General features: G+C 34.4%; 1 protein-coding gene across 4 annotated transcripts in view; it reads left to right on the top strand.

Annotated features, from left to right (window-relative positions):
* Window positions 1-25,012, top strand: part of NOVA1 (NOVA alternative splicing regulator 1) — a 126,530-nt gene extending 101,518 nt beyond the window's left edge. For all 4 annotated transcript variants that reach the window (XM_014064430.2, XM_014064431.2, XM_087723214.1 and 1 more), the window contains one exon: window positions 21,912-25,012. In XM_014064430.2, coding sequence (XP_013919905.1) covers window positions 21,912-22,916 — 1,005 coding nt within the window. In that variant the 3' untranslated portion in view covers window positions 22,917-25,012. The remainder of the gene's footprint in view (window positions 1-21,911) is intronic.
* The last annotated feature ends 1,440 nt before the right edge of the window (window positions 25,013-26,452 follow it).

The following is a 26,452-nucleotide window of genomic DNA, read 5'->3' as shown; positions in this document are numbered from 1 at the left end:
TTCACTCTCAGGACATTAAGTTAGACTTCAAAATTTGTAGTGTTTACAATCATGCCTTTGTCACAACAGTTTCTCTCCACCGATCAGGATAGAAATTGTGAATAATTTATATTGCAATGGTCCTGCTTCACTGAAAGCTGGTTTGATGTAGAGATTAAGGTATCAGGGTGGAAACTGGGAAATTATGTGTTCTAGTCTAGTCTAGTACTGTAACTTTGGACCAGTGACTCTGTCTTAGTCTTAGGTAGAAAGCAATGGCAAATCACATCTAGAAATACACCCCCCCCCCAAAAAAAAACCTAGCAAGAATCAATACTGGCATTGAAGGCAACCCGCCTACACCTACCCTCAAAAATCCTGTTTCTTCAACATTTATTTTCTCAGATATAATTCATATTGACATTTTAATCCATTGTAACATTAACTAAGTGAGGTGATTGCATGTGTCTGACTATAATATATCAGACGATATCATGTGCCCATATCCTGAGAGTCAGATTGTCTCAGTGGAGTTAAGGCGAAAAGAATACAACATCAAAGGAATATTACTAAAACACACACGCACACACACACACACACACACACACACACACACACACACATGAGATAGTGGGCAAAAGTTCTAATTTTTTAAAAAATTCATCATAAACAGGGAAAAGTGGTATTTTTATTCCATAAAGTAGAATAAAGATGTGCTTAGTCATGTGCCTCAAATGATTCTGAAGTTTTCTAATTCTATATGGTATAGTTTTCTGTTTGCTATATCCATAGCTTTTCTGAAATCAGAGAATTCTAGTTGTATATTAAAAGTTCTGAAACATGCCATTGCTGAACATTTCTAGGCCTCAGATAACCTTGATTTAATATTCTAGTCCTTTAGAATATGTCTTAGTTCCACAATAAGGAATGCAGCAGACATATTTAAAATACCCCCCCTTGGGAAAATCATGACATTAGAGGTGATAGAGTACTTACTGCAACTTAATTCTATATCAGAGAAAGATCATTTAGAATAAAACATTAAAGATAATTTACACATTTTACTCAAATCTAGATTTAACCAGGGGTGCGCTGCTACAGGTTTGCCTGGTTTCGGGAGAACCTGTAGCTAACGTTATGGCTGGTTCAGAGAACCTCCAAATCCCACTCCTGGATGACCCACCCACCCACACGGCCTGTTTTGGATGTGAGGTAAGTGCAGGGCCCATGATCAGGGAGTGGGAAAATTGGACTTCCAGAAATGGGGCCGTTTCCGGCCTCTGGCGGACCTCCAGAGCCCGAGGGGGGCAGTTTTTGCCCTCCCAGATGATCGATGTAAGCCTCCAGAGCCTGGGGAGGGTGAAAACTGTCCCCACGCCATGGTGCAGAAGGCATAATTTTCTCCACATAGATTAGCAGAAAGGTGATTATCCATGAAAATTGAATAAGCCGTAAAAGGTTTTTTTTTTTACTTTTCCAACTTATTTCAACATACATTCATTTTAACAATATTGATAAAGAGTATATAGTATAATAAGTATCATTTTAAATAAGCATGAGTGCAAATTTTACATGTGGAAAAAGTAACTATACCCTTACATTTATCATTACCTGAAATATCTAAAATTAGAATTAGGGGCACTATAAGAGGTGCAGATGATTAGAACATCATTGGAGAGGATCTCGAAAGAATCTGTTTTTTTAAAAAAATCTGAAACATTTAATGAATCCACTGTCCAGAATGTCATTCACAAGTGGAAAAGTTTTCAAATTACTACCAGTTACTTTTCCTGGTCAGGCTGACCCAACAAGTTCATTCAAAGAACAGAGTGTAAGATGTTGAAAGAACCGCAGAATATCATAATGTGACTTAAAGCTAGCCCTCACTACTATCAAAGTGCAGCAGTCTACCATTAGAAAAATACTTCAAAAGCTAAGTGTATGTGGGAGGTCTTAGAAGGAAATCTTTTACTGTATGGAAAGAACAACAGGGCAAAACTTAAGTTTGCTCATGAACACATAGGCAAAGACTGGGATTTCTGAAGTAGCTGCTCTGGAGATACAAGGCAAAGATACAGTTATCACACCATATTGCCAGAAGACGAAAAACAAATACAGCATTTCATCAAGAGAACCTGTCTCTACTTGTAGAGTATGCTGGTGGAAATGTTATGATTTGGACCTGCTTTGCCATCATAGAAGTCACTATGTATTCTTCATTGTAATAGAGGGTGGTAAGGATAATGTTAGACCATCATTAAATTGTAGTTTTATCAAAAATGGAGTTTGTAACATGATAATAACCTAAACATTCCAGTAAATCCATCAAAAATGACTAAAAATGGATCTGAAATAGCCAAATCAAAGCCCAGATCAAAATTCAATTGAGATGTTGTAGAGTGATTTCAAATGAAAGAAACCTCTCAAACATAGCATAATTGTTTTTTGGTTGTTTTTTTTTTGTGTGTGTGTGTGTGAGTGGGGAAAATATTCTTCCAATAAATGTCAAAGAGACTGGTAGACAATTATAAGAAATACCTATTATGAGTCATTTCTGCCAAGGGAACAATGCAAGGCATTAAAGCCAAGGGTGTACTTACTTTTCCACAGAAGGAAATTGGGTATTAATTAATTTTCTATTGAATAAATGATTTCAAGGTCATTTTTTTTTGTTCAAGTACAGCTTGAATAAAGGTAAAATATTGATATGCCAATTAAGTTAAAAAGGGACAAAAATTATATGGAGTGTGAATATTTTTTCACATGATGGTACAGTGACTGGTGAATATATGTCAGAATTTCACAGGAGATTTTTTTTTGTCACTAACTACTCTGTGTATGTTATGAACATACTGTGTTCAGAATACACAGCTTCCTTGATAACTCTTTCTTGTTGAGCTCATTGTTTGATCTCCTTACTAATTTACTTTTCTATGTTACACTGGAAAAAAAATCAAATGACAGGTAACGTGAAGTTGGGAAATTTTATAAATTGAATTTAACAATTCAATATAATCTTGAGATATGAGAAAAATACCTTAAAATAGTTAACAGACAAATACAAATATGTGTATATAACAAAAAACAAATAGATGTGCAAGATGAAGTTACCTGGCTTGATACTACTATTTACAAAAAATATTTTGGAATGGTAGTTGATTTCAAATGAATGCTACAATTTTCCTACAGTATTTAGTGTGTTTGTGTGTGTGTGTGTGTGTGTGTGTGTGTGTGTGTGTGTGTGTGTAAAATAAATGTATATGCATACACCATAGAACCCTATTGTATCAAAATAGGTGCAAAAATATGTATTTCCAGAAAATGGAATGCACACACATTTGTTTTTTATTACACTGATTCACAAAACTATTTAGTAGAGTTACAGTATTAAAAATGCATAATACATTTTTGTATATAGTAGTATATAGTAAATGTTCATTTCAAGGTAATTATTGATTGAACAAATAATGGAACTGAACTGATCTTGAAAATAACAAATTTGATAGAAAAAGAAATATTCATCTCTGCCTTTTGATTTAGTCAGTTTGACAAGAAATGTAGCACTTTCATTCCATTGTGTTATAAAAATATGTCCAGCGGGTTACTTTTTGCAAAGCTTGTTATATTGATTTAACTACCGTGTAAATATGCTAACAGATATAACTATTTACAAATCTACCGGAATCTGTCCAAGTGAAGCCTATTCAATCATCAGTGATGACTAGTTTATGCTTGCTGCACATTCTAGAGGCAGGGGCTGGGAAATCAGCAACTATACTGAAACAGTGTAACATAATCGTTTCTATGAAAATAGACTTGACCTCTTGCCAAATACTGCTGATATTTAGATAAGAATACAAGTGAAGAATGCTATCCCCTCGCATATCTATACTACTAACATAGTTGAAAGCTACAATGCATAAGCTTTACTTTGATATATATATCAATATCATATTAAAGTTAAAGGTTCCCCTCACATATATGTGCTAGTTGTTCCCAACTCTAGGGAGCGATGCTCATCTCCGTTTCAAAGCCAAAGAGCCATCGCTGTCCGAAGACATTTTATATTAAATTTCATATTAGGAAAGGATATTTTTAATGTTTAATTGGAATAACTAAACATTGCATACCTATATGTTCACTTTACTACCAATTACAACCAAGTTACAGTATTTAATTTTTCAAGGTTGTTCTAATAGGTATTAATAAACTATATTTAAAGAAATCTAACTGTTTTAAGAATTGCAAAGCTCTTTCACAGAAAAAGAAAATATAATTATACAGAGCTAGATCTACACAGATTTCCCCAAAAGATGAAACGGTAGAGGTTGCTGTTACTTCTAAGTATAGATAATAAATTCTAAGTTGAATATAGTATTTTTCCTCTTGGGGTTTGTCTTTCCTATTATATTCTTTAAAATATTTTATCGTGTTGGGGAATTTTTAAATTATTTTTTGTTTTTATTTTGTTTTTCTTTTCTTGTTCTTGTAAGCCGCCCGGAGTCCTCCGGGATTGGGCGGCCTATAAATCTAATAAATTGAATTGAATTGAATAAAAGAAACGTGTTGTATTAATATTAGATATATTCACTACCTTGACTTATTCCTACAAACAAGAAAGACAGAATATAAATAAATATTTATAAATGAATCTGAGCATGCCCACTTGAGACATGTTGTATTAGAATAGGAATTGTCATCTTGAATGGCCTTTGTGTTTGAGGCTTTTAAGTTTTGAGAGGCATGTTTAACTGTTTAAATAACCTGTTTAAAAGTGATTTATATCTATAATGTGGCACAGTTACAAGCCTGACATTTTCTTCTTACTCTTGTTTAAATTGTTGCTTTTCTTCCTTTATCAAGGGTAATTGGCAAAATTTATTCTCAGATTCACAGGTCTGCAACTAAAAAGCTGCTTGATTATTTTCATCTAATTTCCATGTATTTTGGTGCGCTGAAAACAAATAAAATATTGAAAAACTCCTAGCCACAACATGCAAAATTGTCTTCAAATTTATCATTTTTTTAAATTTTTGGTATTTTTTTATATTATGGGTTTTTAACCAAATTTAAAGTCCAAATTACTATTAATTAATTCACATAGCGCATTTAAGATATAAAATGCCAAAAAAAAACCTTAAAGGGTTTGTTCAAGTTATGTAAAAAAAAATATAGCACTGTAAATCTGATGGTCAGCAATATATACACAAGCTAAGCAAGTTTTAAGTCTGTGCTTCTAATGGTAGAAAGGGTTAATCTTTCCTGAAGAATCCAGTGGGAGGGAGACGTAGGGCAGATAGCAGCATCTCCGGTCAGTGCAAGGGGCATGGCCAGCACTGTGATGTCTCTGTCTCGTGTACAGACACAGAGCTGCTCTCTCCTGCATGCCACACTTGTGTACGAATCATCATCAGGTTCTTGGTTCTAGGCTGTTCACACTTTTTCATTGCAATTCATGTTAGCTCGTCATTCTTCAACGGTTATGTTATGGCTACGCAAAAGTGTATTAATTCACCAGACAGTTTCTGTTTCATCTGTGGTGAATATACAGTGTTGAAGCAACAGCAGAATATTACAGACTTTGTGAAAAAAAGTATACTTTGAATACTTTGGACTAAAAATTGGAGATCAAGATAAAGTTTGGGTGCCTCATAAAGTGTGCAAACGGTGTGTTGAGGACCTCTGAAACTGGTTCAAGGGTTCAAAAAATCTTTCCGTTATGGGATTCCTATGGTATGACGAGAGCAAAAGAACCATAGTGATGACTTACTTTTGTTCATGCGATGTGAAAGGGTTTAATTCCAAATGGAAGCATTTCATTTCATACCCCAATCTTCACTCAGCAATTCATCTCATCCCTCATGGCACAGATATACCAGTACCCAAGCCCTATCTTGGAAGAGATACCTAGCTCCGATGAAGGTTGTCATACCTGAACCAGATGACGAGTTCTGACTTTGAAGATGATAAAAGACCAAAATTGTTTTCTCAGGAGGAGATGAATGATTTGGTAAGAGACTTGAATTTTCCCAAAGATGCTGCTGAGTTACTCGAATCAAGGCTGAAAAGCAGGAATTTATTGTTGCCAGGAGTGTCATCTTCATGGTTCAGACATCGTGGAAAGGAGTTTGTTCCTTACTTCGCCCAGGAAGACGTTGGTTTATTGCATCAATGTCAAAGATCTGATGGGTCAATTTAAAATCCAATATGATTCAGAGCAATGGCATCTTTTTATAGATTCTTCAAAAAGAAATCTCAAAGCAGTTTTACTCCACAACAGTTTTTACGCTTCCATACCTGTAGGTCATTCCGCACACTTGAAGGAAACCTACGAGAACTTGGAATTGGTTCTTCGTAAACTTAAATATGAAGACCATGGTTGGCAAGTGTGTGGGGACTTGAAGGTCTTGTGCATGCTGCTCGGGCAACAAGCTGGGTATACCAAATACCCTTGTTTTCTGTGTCTATGGGACAGTCGAGACCGATAAAATCACTGGACCAAGAAGAGTTATCAGCCGAGGGTGCTAACAGTCGATGAAAAAAAAATGTCCTCCAAGAAACTTTGGTACCTTCCCATAAAGTTCTTCTACCACCTCTCCACATAAAATTGGGATTGATGAAGCAATTCATAAAATCACTTCCAAGAGATGGAGAATGCTTCAAATACTTGGTCACCAAGTTTCCATGCCTGTTGGAGCCAAAATTGAAGGAAGGTGTGTTTGTTGAACCAGACATTAGAAGGCTTATAGTTGATCTAGAGTTTTTCAATACCATGACGGATCCTCAAAAAGAAGGGTAGATTGCATTTAAAGAAGTCATACAGAAATTTTTAGGCAATAACAAAGATCCTCACTACAAAAAGATTGTTGGGAGAATGCTGAAAGCATTTCAAGCTTTAGATTGCCTGATGAGTTTGAAAGTGCATTTCCTCCAGTCCCACCTTGACTAATTTCCTGAAAATTTGGGAGCTGTGAGTGAGGAACAAGGTGAACGATTCCACCAAGACATTAAAGAGATGGAAAGGAGATACCAAGGAAAATGGATCATTACAATGATGGCAGACTACTGTTGGATGCTTCAGAGAGACATTCCAGATGCTACTCACAAGCGTAAATGCACCAAGAGGAGCCTCACAAGGAAGAAGAATCGAGTCTAGTGTGTGTAGGTGAGCTCATTTCAGTTCAAAAAAGGATTTTCATGAAAATATTGTAATAAAACTTTAATTTTATAAGTCTATTTCCATTTATTTTTAGGTATTGCCTTATTTAACATAGTTACCTAAATTGTCAGGAAACGGGATGTCCTATGACAAAATGGAGGTCATTTTCTGATTCATCGCACCAGAAAACATAAAGATTACATGGAATAACCAAAACAGCTCTCGGATTTTTTTTTTTTTTTTTTTTTTTTTGCAGACTTGTGTTATGGATGAACCTTGAATTTTTAACAAGAAAATAGATGATAATGATGATGATTATTGTAAAAACATATATAAAAATTATTCAGCTGAGATGCAGTAATTCTTATTTTTTAAAATCTAACGTACTGTTTTATACAGTGCCACATCTAATTTATGAAGAAAGCTCATGAGTATAATCTAAATATAATATATCTTTTGTATTTTAGATATTACTATGCCTTACTGCCTTTGAATTTGAATTTGAAAACTCACTATACTGTTATCATAAAAGCTTAGCCCCTGGTAGATTCATTATTAATGACTTTGTTTAATTCATTTCAAATGTCATCTGAATAAGTGGCCTCATTTTTTTTCTATCAGTAATCTCTATCAAATAATGATTCAATGCATGGGTAGTATATTCTTGTATTTGTTCTGAATGTATGCACATAAACTTCAAAGCTCTAGTATTAGCCCTTATAATGAATCAACAAATCTGATGGTACTGTTATTTAATGCCAGATTGGTCCATAATAAAATAGTGTGCTGAAAACATTTTGGGATAGAGTTGTAGGGACTGAAGACCTCTTTTATCAGTTCAGGAAATGAAAGCATTTTTCATAGATAATTCTCCTAATCATTTTTGGTGAATAGAAGATACCACTTTCTTTAATAAATGCAGTTACTATTATTATTAGGAACTTTTCCTAATAAGAGAAAGGTAAAGGTTCCCCTTGCATATATGTGCTAGTCGTTCCCGACTCCAGGGGGCAGTGCTCATCTCCATTTCAAAGCCGAAGAGCCAGCTCTATCCAAAGATGTTTCCATGGTCATGTGGCTAGCATGACTAAATGCTGAAGGTGCACAGAACACTGTTACCTTCCCACCAAAAGTGGTCCCTATTTTTTCTACTTGCATTTTAACCTGCTTTCGAACTGCTAGGTTGGCAGAAGCTGGGACAAGTAATGGGAGCTCACTCTGTTACGTGGCACTAGGGATTCAAACCGCTGAACTGCTGACCTTCTGATTGACAAGCTCAGCTTAGCCACTGAGCCACCGTGTCCCAAATATTCACTTTTCTATAGCTAAATCCATTATTCTGTGTCCTTTTCTCTGGAACAAAGAAAACACACTATCATATATTATTGTTAATGTTGTCATATTGCCCAATACCACTATCACCACCCATGCCATCAATAACACCCAGTTCTTTCAATTTGTCTTGAGTGAAGGTTTTGTTTTTTTATGTCTGATCAAATTTGTTGACTTTCTCTGGTGAAAGGGGAATAAAGTGAAACAATTTCTCCCTGTCATTTTGAAATTATATTTCAAACGATGCATTCTAAATTGGAAATGCTTTTTTTTTTGCAGGCCCATCATATTGCTGACTCATATTAAGCTTGTAATTAATCACAATTCTAAGCTTTTCACGCATACTATTACCAAGCCCTGTTCATTTTTTTTCTAACTGTGGAAGCATATATTTTTTCTGTTTTTATTCTATTACTGCCATAACCAACAAGATTATTTTGAATTTTAGAATATTAGCTATCCCATCCATTTCTGTGTCATATGCAAATTTGCATTTCTCCCACTTCTTAATGCAAGTCATTGCTGGACCTAAGACAAAGTTTTCATCACTCCCACTTAATATCATTGTAGTTTAATGAGGAGCTAATGATGAACGCACTTTGAATATGAATTTCAAATCAGCTATTGATGCACCTAATAGATATACTATCTAAACTATATTTAACTATCTTGAACAGTGCAACTATGGAGAGTTTTTTTTTCAACAATGTGAAGCCCAATCCCATTTGGCTCTGCAGCGAGGCTGGGCACACTTCATCATCACCAGAATTAATAAGATAGCAAAGGACCACTGGAGCAGTGGAGCACAGGTCAGCTGGGGTCTGCTGGGGTCTTGGAGTGCCAGGGTACTCCAAGGGCGTACTTCTATATTGCAAGAGTGACTGTGGCTGAGACTGGATTATGCTAAGATGACTGCAGCTTCCAAGAATGGGCAAGCCATAGAGCCACATTATTAATGGGGTTGCTTGCTGCCCTTCAAAATGTAGAACAGGCAAAAGGGCAGAGAGAGGGAGAAAATAGTTCATTCCATTTCATTTTCATTTCCCTTTATTTGTATGCCACCCTTTTCCCTGGGGGGGACTCAGGGCGGCTCACAGTTCAAAAAGGGGGGGGGGGGAAGGACAAACAATTTTCCAACATGAAGACAATACAACATATTAAAAAGAAAACACAACAGTCACACAATTCGGGTGGGGTTAGAATCTTAACCCCAGGCCAGCCGGGACAGCCAGATCTTTAAAGCGGTGCGGAAGGACTGGAGGGTGGTGAGGGTCCGAATCTCCACGGGGAGTTCGTTCCAGAGGGTCGGAGCAGCCACCGAGAAGTTGTATGAGGGGGGGACACCTCACCTTAGAGAGCTTTGGGTTTAGGGGTGGTTTGCATTAGGTTGGGGACTAGATTGATGACTTGCAATTCTTGACAAGTGATGCTGTCATGTGGCATCTCACTTTACTACTGCATAATTAATGACAGAAATTCCATCCCAATTTTGTTCATGTGTTTGTGACTATCTGTATTCTGTGCCTACACTGTGTGCCTACTTTGGATGGAAAACAGCAAAATGGTTGTAAGGCTACAGAAAGTTATAACAGTTTGATCAATTATTGTTATGTAACTGTTGTATTCTTCATTATAACTATCTTGTGAATATGAAACCACCTAACATCCTAATTTTGTGAGAAAATAAGCAGAAGATTCTCAGAATTCCAAGTGCTCCAATCAGCCTTATAAACTTAGCAGCCTCGTAGTGCAGCTTTCTTATGTTAATATAATAATTAATAAAATAAATAAATCAGTATAGAAAGAAACTTGGAAAGTTCTGACTTACATTTTAATAAATTATTCAGCTGCTCTTTTATAAGTATTAATAACATGGGATTTAACACATCTAATTGCATGCTTCTTGTGTCTGAGAATCTGCCAAGAAAAAGATATTAGCAGCCCTGATGTTAGGAAATCTTTAAATTGCTCATAATTAATGATGTGCAACGAATAAATGAAATAAGGCTCAGTTGGCTAATGCGCACACTATTGGAGCAGATAATCACTTCATACAAGCACAAATGATATCAGAACCATATCTTCTTCCAAACATTCTTTACTGTTAAGAGTATCTCTCATCTGCCATTGCATATCTGGCTCTCAGTAGATCTACCAAGTCCTTCTACATTATAGTATGAAGAAAACAAATAAACAGAAGGCTTTAAATAAGCACAATTAAATTTTACCAATCATGATTATGAAATAGCTACATTATAAAAGAGAGAAATACATACATTTATGACCACCATTTAGAGTTTTTCTACATTTTACATAAAAGAGAAAGATTTTATGACTACCATTTAGTGTTTTTATACTTCTGTATCAATGTTTTTGTAATTACATAAATCCTAAAATCTGATATAGTGTAATAACATAGTAAAAAACTAAACTGCTTTATGGATATTAATTTAGGGAATGAAATAATGAGCATTTGTTTCTTTATGTAGATAATACCTAGGACTTCACTTATAAGGCTAAAATGCCATCATGCTCTGATCATTTGATTTTGCTTTCAAGAATAATTCTGTTCTATTTCAGTCTCCATAAATTGACTTGTTTTATCTCAAGTGCTTATATTAATTAACATTTAATTATTTTTGTCTTTAAAGAATTGCAGCTTAAACTTTATGTTCTCACCTCATCCAACTTCATGTCATAGCAGAAGAAATGGGAATTGAGGAAAGAAAAGTAATATCTTAAGATATCAGATCACTTGAGAATCATTATCCTTTGTAGACAGGAAGAGCCCCTAAAGGAAATATTGCAACCTACCAAGACTCCAGAAATTGGCTGTTAAATTTTTTTTGTTAACTATACCTATTCCTCTTAATAGAAGCCAAATATAGCAATGCACTAGATGAAGGTTTCTTCACACATACTTGCTTCATGATGGTAAGTTTTACTGTGTTACATGAAGAGATGATCAGAAGTTATTATAGTACAAGAGAAAAAAGATGACAGAAAAATAAGTTATGAAAAAAGTATAATCAATGAGAAAAATGATTAATCTGGAGGTCAAAAGTGTGTATACTGTTGACAGAATGAAAAATCAAGAATACTAAGGGGTCTTTGGTGCTCTCTGAACTTGGTTATTTTCTGCAGACATTTCATTACCCAAACTAGATAACATCAGTGCTAGTACTAGCTAGCATTATAACATCAAACACACTAGTAATAGTACTGATGATGTTAACTAGTTTGAATAATGAAACATCTGCAAGAAAACAAACAAACTCAGAGAGCACCAAGAAGCTCCAATATTTAATTGTTACAATGTTTTATTTTGTGGTATATCCAAGCAGCAATTTCAGCATGTGTCCCAGGTAATATAGAATGAATAATATAGTTAATATTTAATAATGTTAAATATTATTTAATATTAATAAGGATTTGGAGGCTATTTGTATTTGATACATCAAGTATCATACTATGAGAGCCAAGGTGGCGCAGTGGTTAAATGCAGCACTGCAGGCTACTGCTAGATCAGCAGGTCAGCGGTTCAAATCTCACCGGCTCAGGGTTGACTCAGCCTTCCATCCTTCCGAGGTGGGTAAAATGAGGACCCAGATTGTTGGGGGCAATATGCTGACTCTCTGTAAACCGCTTAGAGAGGCCTGAAAGGCCTATGAAGCGGTATATAAGTCTACTGCTATTGCTATTGCTATTGCTATTAAATATGGAATTATGAAACCCAACATAATACATCCTATTAAATTTAAGATAAGTATTCTAACATTCATAATAAATACACTATTGTCAAACTATATCAGAGAATGAGACTTATAATTATGGTTTTTTTAAAACTTACTTGTAAGTGAAACTCAGTGATTTTCAGTTGTTCATTCTTATGTTTAATGTAAAACTAAACCAAAGTTGTCCAATGTCTCTACTGTAAATAGTACTCTTCCTTAGTATTGTAGTAACTTTTTTAGCCAAAACATTATATTTACTATTACAATTTTATATACAACGTTCTGTAATGGAAATCTTAGCAATGCAGTTTACAGATCACTTCATAAATAAACAGTAGCAACTATAAAAAAAATGTCTTAAAAACTGTTGATGGCAATGACTGCATATGGGGAGTGTAGTTAGAATAGATTCAAAAAAAAAATTTTTTGTCTATCTTTTTCCGGCTGTTTTCAGGAAATCTTCATACCGGGCAATTTCCAGTATTGGTATATGAAGAAAGGGAGATAGTGACATGCTCATGGAGACTGTCAAGCACCATAAAATCAGGAAGTCTAGACAATTCAAAATAATATAAAGTTTTATTGCAAGCTTCTGCCCTGCACAAGAATCTGAACTGCTAATGGTCAAACCAAACAGGTGGTAGATAAGAGTAAATGGAATTCAAGGTGGGGTGGACTTAGATCTCTTGTGGGTATGAAGTGACACGATACTAATGACATGCTTGATCCCTCCTTTGGGCTCAGCGGGTCATCTTCTACATCAGTTCAACCACTTCAAATTGTGTGGGGATGATTGGGTGATCAGAATCCTACTTTAAAAAAAAAAATGCATTACATGCTCATTGAAAAACGGTAGCATTTTGATCAACAATCATAGCCACTATCTTCAAGTTAACCACCCACCCAGCCCATCTCTTCCAGAGAGAGCACAGATAGGTATTTTGTTATTATGTTAGACAAAATTATCACTCATTTGTCTGAAATAAATGCAAGGGCACTATGTGAGAATGTGCAACATTTGGGCCTTTTATATCAAAAGGCACTCCCAATCCATCCAAGGCCCTTTTCAACTGCAACTGTAGACGAAACTGTCAATATTGCAACTATATTACAGAACCATCCTTATGGCACACATATTTGCTCTTTTTTATTGTTTGTTTACACAAAATACTATGTCCTTATATTCTGCCGAAATTCAACAAGTCACATAGACATTATTTCTGGGTAAATATATTGTGCTATTGACATGAAAATGATGCCATTTATTACTGGAAAAAATGAGATGGAAAACTCATTGTAAAGTTTTACAGACCGCTATATATTTTCAGTTACTGATATGGAAAAGAAATAGAGATAAGCAATAGTATATCAAAGAGTGAGAATAAATTTTAAAGAGAACTTACAGAGTTCATTAAACTCTCAGGGCAGGTAAATAATGGGGAGTACTTTAATTTAGGCAAAAAAGCATTACAGTTAAATCTGTTCAATTGATGAAAATCTGAAGAGAGGGGAATGAGCATCTAACAACCTCTGAATCAGCTCATTTCAAGATCTGCCTACTAGTCGAATACTCACAATATCTTTTTACAAGTTTTCTTATTCTTCTTCATCCACTTCTCTTGTCTTTCATTCCCATAGGCTTCACTGTTATATTGGGTCAGTGACAGAACAGCAACATACAATTATTCTGTAGAATATTGTTTGTATCACTTTATCCCTAAAGGGATACCCTTGAGTATGTCAACAGATTATCACATTTTCAGCTAAACTGCTATATTGCTTTCATTTTATTTTGTAAAAAACACAATATAGAGAGACTAGAATTTCTAAAATGTTTGTAAAATGGTGTTTTTTTTAAAAAAATGATTAATTTAGAAAAATAATGATAACCTGAAATGTAAATTTCTAGATTACTTACCTAAAAAAAATTATTTAACAAATTTATAGCTATTTTTAAAGTAGAATGGGAAATTATACCCTTCCTCTGCCCAAAAAATGAGAATAATGGAAAGTAAGTGAACTGTTGCTGCTAACAATGTAATAAAGACATCTTATATAAACAAGATAATATATTTATTTCATATTTAAAAAGATTGCACTAGTGACTTAGTAATTCAGTGTGTGTACATGTGTGTGTGTCTGTGTGTGTTTGTGTGTGTAAAATGATTTATCAAATTAGCCATAGAGTAACAATAATAGCAAAGGATAAATACATATCACTCATTTGGAAAGCCTTCATTGAAGAGCTTAGAATCACAACAGAAATATATTTTCTAATATAACTTGCATATTTTAAAAATAGTTTATGGACACAGACTATTTTACTTGTTTAAAAGCGTGTTTTGATGTTATAGACTCCAAAATGTGAATCTCCATTGCCTTGATAGACATCTGCTAGAGAGAAGCAAGTAAGGGCAGAAAACTTCCCAACTGTTTTTGTGTGTCTGTGCTTAGTAGGGAATAAACCTATGTAATGGCTAGAGTAGGTAGGTAATGGTTTCTAAACATATCACGAGGGCACTGGATCTATAAATCATTGGCTCAAATTGGCACCTACCTTTGAGGTCCAGTATTTTTTTTCTGCCTTTGATATTGGGTATTACGAGGAGAGAATCTTGGGAGATAATGAAAAAGAGTACGTTTCCCACACAATTTAATGCTTTTTAAATTAAAGCAAATTAAATTCCTTTAATTCTTGCGCTGTGGTAAAATCATTGTTAATTCATTTTATTTCAATTTTCCTGAAAACAGAAATACTTTTCCAAACAATAAATATTATGTATCTTTCATTTTTTAATCAAAACCTACAAAATGCATGCTTTTATGTTGCTTGGTTAATTAAGAAGATAGGAAAGCTGCACATATGCATTTTATTTAGCTATTACTAACAAATAATTGAATTGTGTTTTTTTATCTATGGAAAACCATATTGACTTTTTCATTCTCAAACACATTGAAAATATTTATCCATTGACACTCCTCCCTCATAAATCACTTATCTATCCAACAAGCTCTTTTCCATTTGGGGGGGGGGGCGGGGAGGAGTGGCAACTGTGGCTTCTGTCCATTATCAAATATTTAAAATTGTGAATAGATATTTATGAAGCCATCATGAAACTAACGAGAGAAATTAAGGTCATATTTGCTAATGCAGACAGTTTGCAAAATCATTAGCAATCAGGCAAATTGTAAAGACAAGGATAGAAGGGAATGGATGTGATGTGATGTGCCCAATTTTGGCTTCTCCCAGAGGATCTATAGATAAGGGAAGGGGAGGAAGGAAGGAAGGAAGGAAGGAAGGAAGGAAGGAAGGAAGGAAGGAAGGAAGGAAGGAAGGAAGGAAGACCAAATAGCAATCTCCAAACAACTAATCTTTTCCAAGCAATCTGATATTAGAAATCCTAATAGTGATGTTTTTTCTCAGAAATAAACTAGACTTTAAAGGAGTAGAATATATAAACTATTCCTTTAATTTATGTATATTTAATTTATGTATATTCCCTCAACTCACAGGGAAGAAACTTTAAAAAGTTTGCATTCATTTATAACAACATAAAATGAACCATTTAATTATTAAAAACTTTACTTGTTCTCTGGACAGATGAATAAGCATGCTCATTTCACTTAACAATAGCAGTAATACTTAGACATATATCACTTTACAGTGCTTTCTAGCCATCTCTAAGCCGTTTATAGAGTCAACATATTGCCACCCAACAATCTGGGCCTTCATTTTACCCACCTCAGAAGGATGGAGGGCTGAGTCAACCTTGAGCCTGGTGAGATTTGAACTGCCAAATTGACGGCAGGCAGCAGAAGTAGCCTACAGTACTGTGCACTAACCACTGTGCCACCGTGGCACATAAATAAAGACCTATTCATGATCTCTTTTACAAATTTTCAAAAAATGTTCAAGACAATTTTCTGTTCTGTTTTTGATAATCTTACCTAGATCAGGGGTCTATAAATTTGACAAGTCTAAGGCTTAAAATTTCCGGAAGTCTAAAAGTTGCCAACTTTGGCCCTTGCTATATATGGTCTAGTTGGATCACAAATAGAGTAACTTTAATTAGTGAAAAGCATTTCACAATGTTGTTCTTTAAAAAAAATGTATTTATAAACAACTTCAGGTTTTAATGTTTTTTTTTAATCAAAAACTTTTGATAGTCAAAGAGAACCATTTTAAATAATTTGCTGGAATGAATATAGGCCATATAATTCTATGATGAAAATTCCTGTTCAGCTAATCTATTTTTGTTTGAAATAGAGCATAACTTTTACAAATAGATTGTGCCACCACCAATGCCACAAAGCAGCAATAAAATTAATAGATTGAGTTCGCTAGAGAATTAAGTTTAAAAAAAAATCATGACAGACATCATTTTCTAGAAACTTGTACTTTGTTTTTAAGACATTCAGTAGTTCTGAGAAAATGATGTTAATATATTCATTGGGAAAATGACAACATATTATTGCTGATTTCAGAGTATAATGATGTTTTTGTTTAAAAATTAAATATGGTTTTGAGCATCCACTTTTATTAAAAATTACTTTAGCAACTAAAATTGCATCCTCTCCTCATGGAGAACACCCTCTCTCAACTGTTCTTCAGATGGCAAACAATGACATTTAAACATTCTGTTCTTTACAGTGTTTTAAAATACGCTACCAGTTTGGCCTAAATATTTTCACTAGTCTTATAGTGAATGTACCAATCTTGTCCTGGTTATCCATAGAGAAGAAAAAATAAATCAGAAATGTACAGTATCCTTTTTAATAATACAGTTTAGGGTGGGGGGGGGCAAGTAAAAAAATCTAACCAATCGATAAATGAGTAGCATTACCAGCAACTATTTGACCATCTATGTTAAACAAATGTTCCATGAGTGTAGCCTTTGCTAGCTTATAGCACAGAAATAGTAAGTAAGTGGGGGAAGTCCTAAGAGAGAGAGCTTGTTGTAAACTACTTCTTTCTACCCACTTTGAAATATGTCCTCTAATGTCAGTGGCATTAAGCCTATAGGGAAAAGTGTCAGCTTCAGTCAGTAGTGTAACACAGCTTGCCGTCACATAAAATAAATAAAACCACATCTCACCTCCCATAGAGTAGAGTTTAAACTTCCAAGAACTGATTTCTGATATAGCCAACTGCTACTGATTTTGGAACAGTAAAAAGATATTCTTATAATACGGGTATTTTGGTAGAAATTATGCCATTGTCATATTTAAATTCTAGGATTTGAAATAATTATACTGAATGCTTTTAAACTTAAGTGAATGTTTGGGTGCATTATATAACAATATTATACATCTGATCAAATTTTATATTACCAAATGTGTGAATTAATTTTATATATTGCACATTGGGCTTCAGTACTCAGTATTCAATTTCAAAAGTGTGTGTTAGAGTACAAATGTAATACTTGTCTGGAGTTCCTCAGAGTAGGATATCTTTCCTTAAAATTTTATACCTGCTTCTGCAAGCTTCCATATATTCCCATGTAATTGTGTGGCTACTTTAATAAGTTGTAGGCAAGTTCTTCATTTTCATCTCTGAAATGCTTTTTTGGAATAAAAACCAAAATATTACACAGCCTCATTGTATATTTTGATGTGCAGGCAGCCACATTTATTATTATAAAAAATTGAAGCACATAAATGAAGCAATTCAGAATTCATCAGTTGCTTTTTGCAAATGTAATTTGAAAGTTATGAAACATTAATGTGTGAAGTACAAAGTGCCTTTAGACCATGGCATAAAAACAAATGGAAGATACAGATTATATTAAAACTATGCATCAATATAGTGTGCTTTCACTAGTCAAAATATGCTTAATACACAAAAAGTATTTGTATATGTATTTTGGGGGCAAAAGTCTAAAGTATGCAAGAAAAAAACATGAACATGTACAATGCATGAACAAGGTTTATTTCTTTTAAAGTAGATATCAAATTATTCTAAATGAGATGCCCCCTTCACTCTCCTTATAGCATACAGAGATGGCAGTGGGAAAACAGCTTTGATTCATTGTTTTTATTATTTCTACTTAAATGTATGAAATCTAACTTTTTGCATGGATTTGAATGATAGTGCTGTTTCATATGTGTAGGCAGTAAAAGGCACATTTGTTTTTCACAGTTGGAAAAAGCTTTCTACATTTTGAAAGCTCTGTCATTTTTCAGTGTTTATCATAAATTTCCGAAGTAAAAAGCTGCTTAATGAGTTGCAAAAAAAGGCCTCCCTCCCTTTTCTTTCTCCTGCTGGTTTTGTAGCTTCTGCAGCATCCACACCTTGTTAGTCAAATTCATCTTAATGCTGTATATGGTAGTGATGGTAGTCTACATATGATCTTACTCCAAATGCTATCTATCCTAGATAAGGGTACACAAAAAACAAGTGATTAATTTCAAAGTATGCACAGGGTCACTTAGAATCTTGTAACACTTGTCTGGGACAAAATTTAGAATATCTCAAGGGTTTCCACGTTCCATCTGGAACAAAACTCAAAACTTTCTACACATGTTGGCTAGAAGAAAAAATGTGAACTCATAATACGCACTTGCTGTCTACAATTTCACTGGGGACCAAAAGAAATTATTTAGAAGAAAATGCTGTTAGTATTCATGCAACAGTGGCCTACAACTGTCTCCACATTGTTATCATCCAGTCTATACTAGTATAAGATATTCTAGGTGAGACTGGTTCTACAAACCCTTGAAAATCCTACACCTGAGCATGTGATCCTTAAGAGAAATGTTTTCTAGAAGAAGTTAATATAATTAACTGTTGTCATTTCCACTACATCAGAGGTGTCAAACTTGGGGTCCACGGACCAAATGGGTCACGTGCTGGCCACGCCCACCCATGGTTTAGCGAAGGGTAAAACTTGTGATATGTAATTGACAACAATGTGATGCTACAAGTTTGACACCCCCGCACTACATAGACCAGATCAGTTCCTCAAGAAGGGGAACTGATTTTTATTGAGACTGAGTTTAAAGAATCTTCCAAGTCAGATTGTGTGATGCCTCCTGCTCTTGTTTTTACAGTACAGTGAATTAGGGTGGTATCTGCCTAATCTTCTTTTAAATCATTCTCCTGGACTTAAAAATTGTTTCAGTCCCTTTTCTGTAAATAACAGTTTCTACACATCTTTGTCAATATTAGGTGGATTAAAAATCAATTTATAGATTTTCATGTAATGAGGAATAGGCAATATATTCTCATTACATTATATTGATTAGTAAAATCAAGTTTCTAAACTCTGTAAATCAAATAAGATGAAAAATAAATTATTGCATGCTATTGTATTCAATCTTCAAAGAATACTACAATAAATGTTACAAAGCATTGGTAGCAAATTAGATTATTACAGGACCTCAATAATCGCTTCAATAATCACATAAAAAAAAATCTCAAATTCTGAAATGGCCACATTTTTAATGTGCATTATAGTTTTCTGTTATACTTTCCCATATGTACTTTATTTTTAAAAAGAACTTTTTCCTAAAGATTAGAATAAACTTTAGAATATACAAATAGCAAATGAAGTGTATTACAGGAAAATATTTTTTTTCCAGAAATTGGGTAGAAAATTCTACATACAAAACATATAATTCACTAATTCAAGTGAGTCTTGGTATTTCTATCAAATATGTCTATATTTGGCTCCTGAAGAGACTAAAATTATACTTAGTAATTTGAATTTTTTTTTAATACTATCTAGCAAACATTTTTAGGGGAAAGAATACACCTTTGTTATGCAACTTCTTTTGAGCTAACTACATACAGAACATAATCTCTGAATAGCAGAAAGGGAACCAAACACTGACATTAATAGGAAAAAGTCCAACCATTACATTGACTTGGTTTTATTTTACATTTTTTGCTTAATTAATATCAAATATAATTGGTATAATTTGTTGTCAATCATACATTTAATTACTTTATTCTGTTATGCGAAAATGTACAATTTATTAGCAATTTTGGTAGGTTTTTGAAAGTTTCCTTTGCCCTCCATTGTGCACTTTTGGCTTAGGCATAAAAATAGGTGGAAGAATAGAGAAATCAAGTTCATATTAAGATGTTTATATGGAGACTACACATTACATGGTGTAGAATGGTGGGGAAATAGCAATTAAATATATTTTGTATCTGAGTTCTCTCTGTCTTTCATTTAGACCAGTCACCAATGCAACTGCATTGCTATTAGAAACATAGTATAGTACCTTGAGAATACTGTGATCAGTTTCGGTGACACTTTAAAAATTGAACTATGTGCAGACATCATTTAATAAATGTGATATGTTCTGTCTACATTAATATGTATCCCAAGCTTAACTATGAAAAATAACATCATAATATTTCCATGATGTCAAGAGTTATTGAAAGTCAGGTGGCGTACAAGCTTCGTAAATTATTATGCTATTGAGAATAAGATACCCATAAAACATGCTAAAAAGATATAGGAAACATGTGTTAAAATGGAAGATAGTCACTGTAGTATAATCTAAGTTTAGATCAATGTAGTGAGCTAAGTCACATTTACAAATTAGAAGAATGATTTGTTCTTGATTAATTCAAGTGTTATTGTTTTCAGGGGAAACTTAGTCATAAGTACAGAGATTATGATCCATTTTATGATTTGCATACAATTTCAGCATGTGTTGAGCTAAATCTTAGATAATGGTTGTGTATTGATATACAATATGCTGTGTAAGTATTCTAGGCCAGTTAATTTTAACACTAAATTCTATATAGTTGATTAAAAATTGAGCAAATGCAATCATAGTTTAGATTTGGCACAAAATTTCCTACATTATAGGAATTGCCTTCAATAACATTCTTCTGTTGGAAAATGTTTGTCTGGCTCAAACCCAAGTAGCATGTTGAATTATAAAAACATATATTATGATTAGAGTGGGATATTGGTAGGTAAATATAAATGGAATACAGATATCACACATTTCTTACTGAAATGTAATTGCACAAAAATCTGATTTTTTTAACCATTTGAAGCTATTACAGTATCAATAATTAAATTTCTTTAGTTTAATTAGTTCCTTAGCTAAATCATTAGTTAAGAAAAATGAAAAATTGCGTAGAATTCCCCTGAAATTTGACACAAATTCCCATGTTTCCTTATTCTTTTTCATCCTAGATTATTTGTGCATAAAGGATAACTATCAAGTAGGGGCTTTTTGTTAGAAAATACCAGAATAGTCATTGTATAAATAAATAATGATCATAAAAATAATGAACTTAAAATAATCAATTAGAATAGATACATGTCCAATTACTTTTTCTTCCATTGAAAGGCTTGCTAATTCACTGAAGTATTTGTTTACAGAAATGTTGTTGAGTTATGTATTGAATGATGACCAACAATTTATTAAAAGGTGATCTGTTATTGACTATTTGATGAATCATGAACAAAAGTATTATAAAATATGTTTTTTTTTACTAATATAATTTCATTTTGTCTAAGTATTTCACTGTTAAATGAGCTCTAAGAATTTTATTTTACTATATACCATTTTATGTCAGAATTCATATAAATAGTATGAGCTTGATTCTTAATTCAAACTTATATTTGTAAGAAAATAACACTTTTGAGTTTTCCCACTTATTAGGGGCAATAAAGAATTTAACTATATTGTATATGCAAAACAGAAGTATTATTCATATATATTTTTTTCAATTACAGGTAAAGATAATAGTTCCCAACAGCACAGCAGGTCTGATAATAGGGAAGGGAGGTGCTACAGTCAAGGCTATAATGGAGCAGTCAGGGGCTTGGGTGCAGCTTTCCCAGAAACCTGATGGGATCAACTTACAAGAGAGGGTTGTTACTGTAAGCGGAGAACCTGAACAAAACCGAAAAGCTGTTGAACTTATCATCCAGAAGATACAAGAGGATCCACAAAGTGGCAGCTGTCTCAATATCAGTTATGCTAATGTCACAGGTCCAGTGGCCAATTCCAATCCAACGGGATCTCCTTATGCAAACACTGCTGAAGTACTACCAACAGCTGCAGCTGCGGCAGGGCTCTTAGGACATGCAAACCTTGCTGGAGTTGCAGCCTTTCCAGCAGTTTTATCTGGCTTCACAGGCAATGACCTGGTGGCCATCACCTCTGCACTTAACACCTTAGCCAGCTATGGATATAATCTCAATACTTTAGGGTTAGGCCTAAGTCAGGCAGCAGCTACTGGGGCTTTGGCTGCAGCAGCTGCCAGTGCCAATCCAGCAGCAGCAGCAGCCAATTTGTTGGCCACCTATGCGAGTGAAGCCTCAGCCAGTGGCAGTACAGCTGGTGGTACGGCGGGGACATTTGCATTAGGTAGCCTGGCTGCTGCTACTGCTGCAACCAATGGATATTTTGGAGCTGCTTCTCCTCTAGCTGCCAGCGCTATTCTAGGAACAGAAAAATCCACAGATGGCTCAAAGGATGTAGTTGAAATAGCAGTGCCAGAAAACTTAGTTGGTGCAATACTTGGAAAAGGAGGGAAAACATTAGTAGAATACCAAGAGTTGACTGGTGCAAGGATACAGATCTCCAAAAAAGGAGAATTCGTTCCTGGCACAAGGAATCGGAAGGTAACTATTACTGGAACACCAGCTGCAACCCAGGCCGCACAGTATTTAATAACACAACGGATCACGTATGAGCAAGGAGTTCGGGCTGCCAATCCACAGAAAGTGGGTTGATCATTCTAAACGTGAGATTGTTTTAAACCCCTCCTTACCTTATTTTCAAGAAGGATGTACTGTACTTTGCAGAAGTGAAGTTTTTTTCTGTTATTAATATATAATTATGCAAATGAATGCGACTATGTTGACAATGTGTATATGTAAATATAATGTGTTTTACCAGATGTTTCATAGAAAAAAATTTTCTTGACCTGTTTTGTTCTCTATACTTTGCTTGTGTATATTTGTCAGAGGTGTTTCTAGTGTAAGATTTAAGCCTGCCATTTTACCAGCATTATTGTAGTTTAATGATTGAATGTAGAGAGGGAAATGCGTAAAGTTTTCAGTATTAGTTCTAGCTAACACTAAATTAACTACTGTTAGGTTGGGTATGGTGGGGTCAGTGACCTAAAATGGAGTGAGGCCAAAGCACTGTCATGTCAGTCTTACTTCCTGCTTAGGGCACAGTGAAGTAGGAAAAAAATATTTTGAAACTAAGTTTTAAAATTTAAAATTATCAAAAAGCAATATAGTTGCATAAAAGCACTGTAAAATATTTAAAAGGTTAAAACTGTGGAAAATTATATTGGTAAGTTTACAGATCAATAAAAAGCACCTGTTCTCCATCTGAACTAGACAATGGAAATAATGCTGCATGCTGGCCATGGCCCATTCTTCACCATTTGTAAGTTCAACAAAAGTTCTCACATGGAGTCCCACCTCTACCTGAGGTTTGTACATTTGTTTTTAAGCACTGAAATCACTACTGATCCCATTGCCTGGCCAGTAGAACAGTCATTACTCCATTAACATCCTCACTGTTTAGACACATAACTGTGGTACAGTGTATTGGAAATTTTATAAACAAAAAAGTGGAAGTGCCAACAAATTATTGATAGCTGATAATGTTTCATTATCTGCAACTGCTTGAGAAGTATGTTGCATTTTAAGAGCTTATAATTGTGTATAATTTGTTAACACTAGAAACCTATTAGTATTGTGAATGTAGATTTTACTGTGAAGCTATCTGTGATTTAGCTGTTTTGCTCCCATGATGGAGTCTTTGCAGCATGGCGCTAGCAGCCAATGCAGTTTCTGATACTCAGTAATTTGCATGTTTTGTGGAACATTTTTATGTCACCAATCAGACAGTATTTCCTGCATGCTTATTTAGAAGAGGCAGTTTATCTTGAGAGGTAGTGTGGCCTACCATTGTCAGGCTTTTTGACAGGTCATTTCAGACTAAGTCTTTGTTTCCAAGACCCTACAACTGTCACCCTCTTCTGTACCTCTCCCGAGTGCCAACTGCCCAGGCCATTGACCCACCATCTGTTAACCTCTGAGTTTGCCCACTCAAGGCCACTCATAGGGGCATCCATAACCAAGCACGTCCTCATGCTGTGCATGCAGTCTTAAATTCAATGGACAAAAATAAAATGCTGGCTACCTCTGGATCATCTGGCTGAGCAACTGAATTTCAAAAGAGAATTACTTCCATCTCAACTTCAACCCATTGATTACGTCCATCCTAGCAAGCTAAATGGCATCCCAGCTGCTCCTTTCTGTGCAACCAATTAAAGAACAATGAGTGTGATGCTCCATGTCTGAATTTCGTCCAGCCTCTCTCTGAACTGTGATCTTTGTCCTCATGAACTTTCCCTTTTGTTCATTGAACTATATGGACTCTTCATTTCATATTGATTTACTGTGCAATTTACTTTTGGACATTGAGAACTTGAAATAATTCCCTGATCCTTCCTTTCCCCATTCCCCCCACTCCTTCACTATTAATAACTCATTTCTGTCAAACTGTAAGAGTAGAGTCATTTTTATTTTCATTTTAGTTTTTAACATAGGATTGTTATTTCATTTAGTTCTCGGTCTCTAAATATTTATTTAGAGAATTATTAAAAAGGGAATGATATGCTTGTTAAAATGAAAGAGAAAAGCTGTAGTAAACTGTGTTACTTGGTAATGACTATTTATCGTCGATACTCTGTAGCTGTGTAAGTTTTGACAAATAGTGTATCTCGTGAAATCAGTGGTTAGCATTGCCGCTATTATATTTACTCATTTTATCATTATAAATGTGCTTAGTTCATCATGTAGCATCACTTGTCTCCCGTCTCATTTTTTCCTTGCATGTCACAAGTCTCAGACCATTTATAATACATTAACAGTAAATAATATCTATGTAAATTTGTCCATGCTGTCTCAGAGTCAGCATGGATGCTGGCAAGGCAATTATTGGGGCCCTATCCTAGTTTAAACTGGTAAAGGGGATGAAAAATAAAATGTATTAGGTTGTATAATAGAAGCATTTCAAATGTTGGGTCTTTAAAATGTTTTATTTAGTCTTAGAAGACTTTCAACCTGTTATATCAAAATTCTACTAGTCCACTGTGGAAACCATACATTTCATCTGGAATTAATGTTAAATTGAGATCATCCTTTAAAGAAAAATACACTGTGTATTTTTTTTAGCTTTTGATGTTGACAAAATGCACATAGTTGAACTTTAAAAGTATAATTGACAATCTGGAGCTTTTGTGGCCCACCACCAATGCATATATTTTATTATATATGTGTTGGTTAAACTCTATTGCTAAATTGAAATTATTAATCTTTAAATTGTGATAGTAATAACAAGGGTTTGCATGAATTATATGTAAGCCAGTTTCATGCTGTTTAAAAATATATTTTGAAATTTATAGGTCACATAGTATTGATTTGTAAAAAGATTTAACTTATTGCAAAGCAATTAGTATATGGTTTCAAAGCTCATCATGTGTACAGCAAAGGCTGTTCCACTAAAGTGATTTAAAATGGAGAAAACTAATGATACAAGGGCCAAACATCTTATAAAATGCACCTATTTATAGATTTGTTTTACTATAGGGAGGCTGGTGAACACACTGAATAAGAATTACCTCAGTTCTGCAGCTTTCTATGTCTTTTTAATGCATTCTGTTTCAGGGTCACTTTCAATCAATATTTCATTTACTTACTGAGATTGAATAGGCGCTCTGAGACACAGTGTGCTGTTTATCATACAGATTGGACACCTCATTCTAGATCCAAGATCTTTTCCTCAACGCTGGGAGCTGTCCTTTCAGCACCACAAATTACTGCTTGAAGTTGCATTGCAGTTTTTTTTAATTTTGTTTTGTTTTGTTTTTCTTTTATCACCTGGAGCTTTTCTTTCAGCACCACAACATTGCACTTAGACTTTTTAAATGGCTGCCTTCCTCTTTGCACTGAAGACCTATTTCGTCTGCACTTCCAGTTATTGCTATTACCTGTAGGACTTTCAATCCTATTCACCCACCACCACCACTTCACCCCTTTCTACAAACAGTTTAAATCTATATATTTCCGTGGAAGTCATTTTTCTCATTGAATGATCAGAAACAAAGATAAATTCTAACCTTTAACGGCTCATTTCGACTCATTGCTTACAGTAGATCTAAGCTCTTTTTTCTGCTTATTCGACTCCTTCCAGCTTCCCATCACATCTGTAACAAACTTTTAAAATATTGCCACACCACCATGCA

This window comes from Thamnophis sirtalis, unplaced genomic scaffold (genome assembly GCF_051295495.1).
Source record: "Thamnophis sirtalis isolate CommonGarterSnake01/CBP01778 unplaced genomic scaffold, rThaSir2_p1.2 scaffold_1, whole genome shotgun sequence".
Taxonomy (NCBI): Eukaryota; Metazoa; Chordata; class Lepidosauria; order Squamata; family Natricidae; genus Thamnophis; species Thamnophis sirtalis.
The sequence above is the reverse complement of the archived record's forward strand: the minus strand, read 5'-3'. Positions and strand labels throughout refer to the sequence as shown.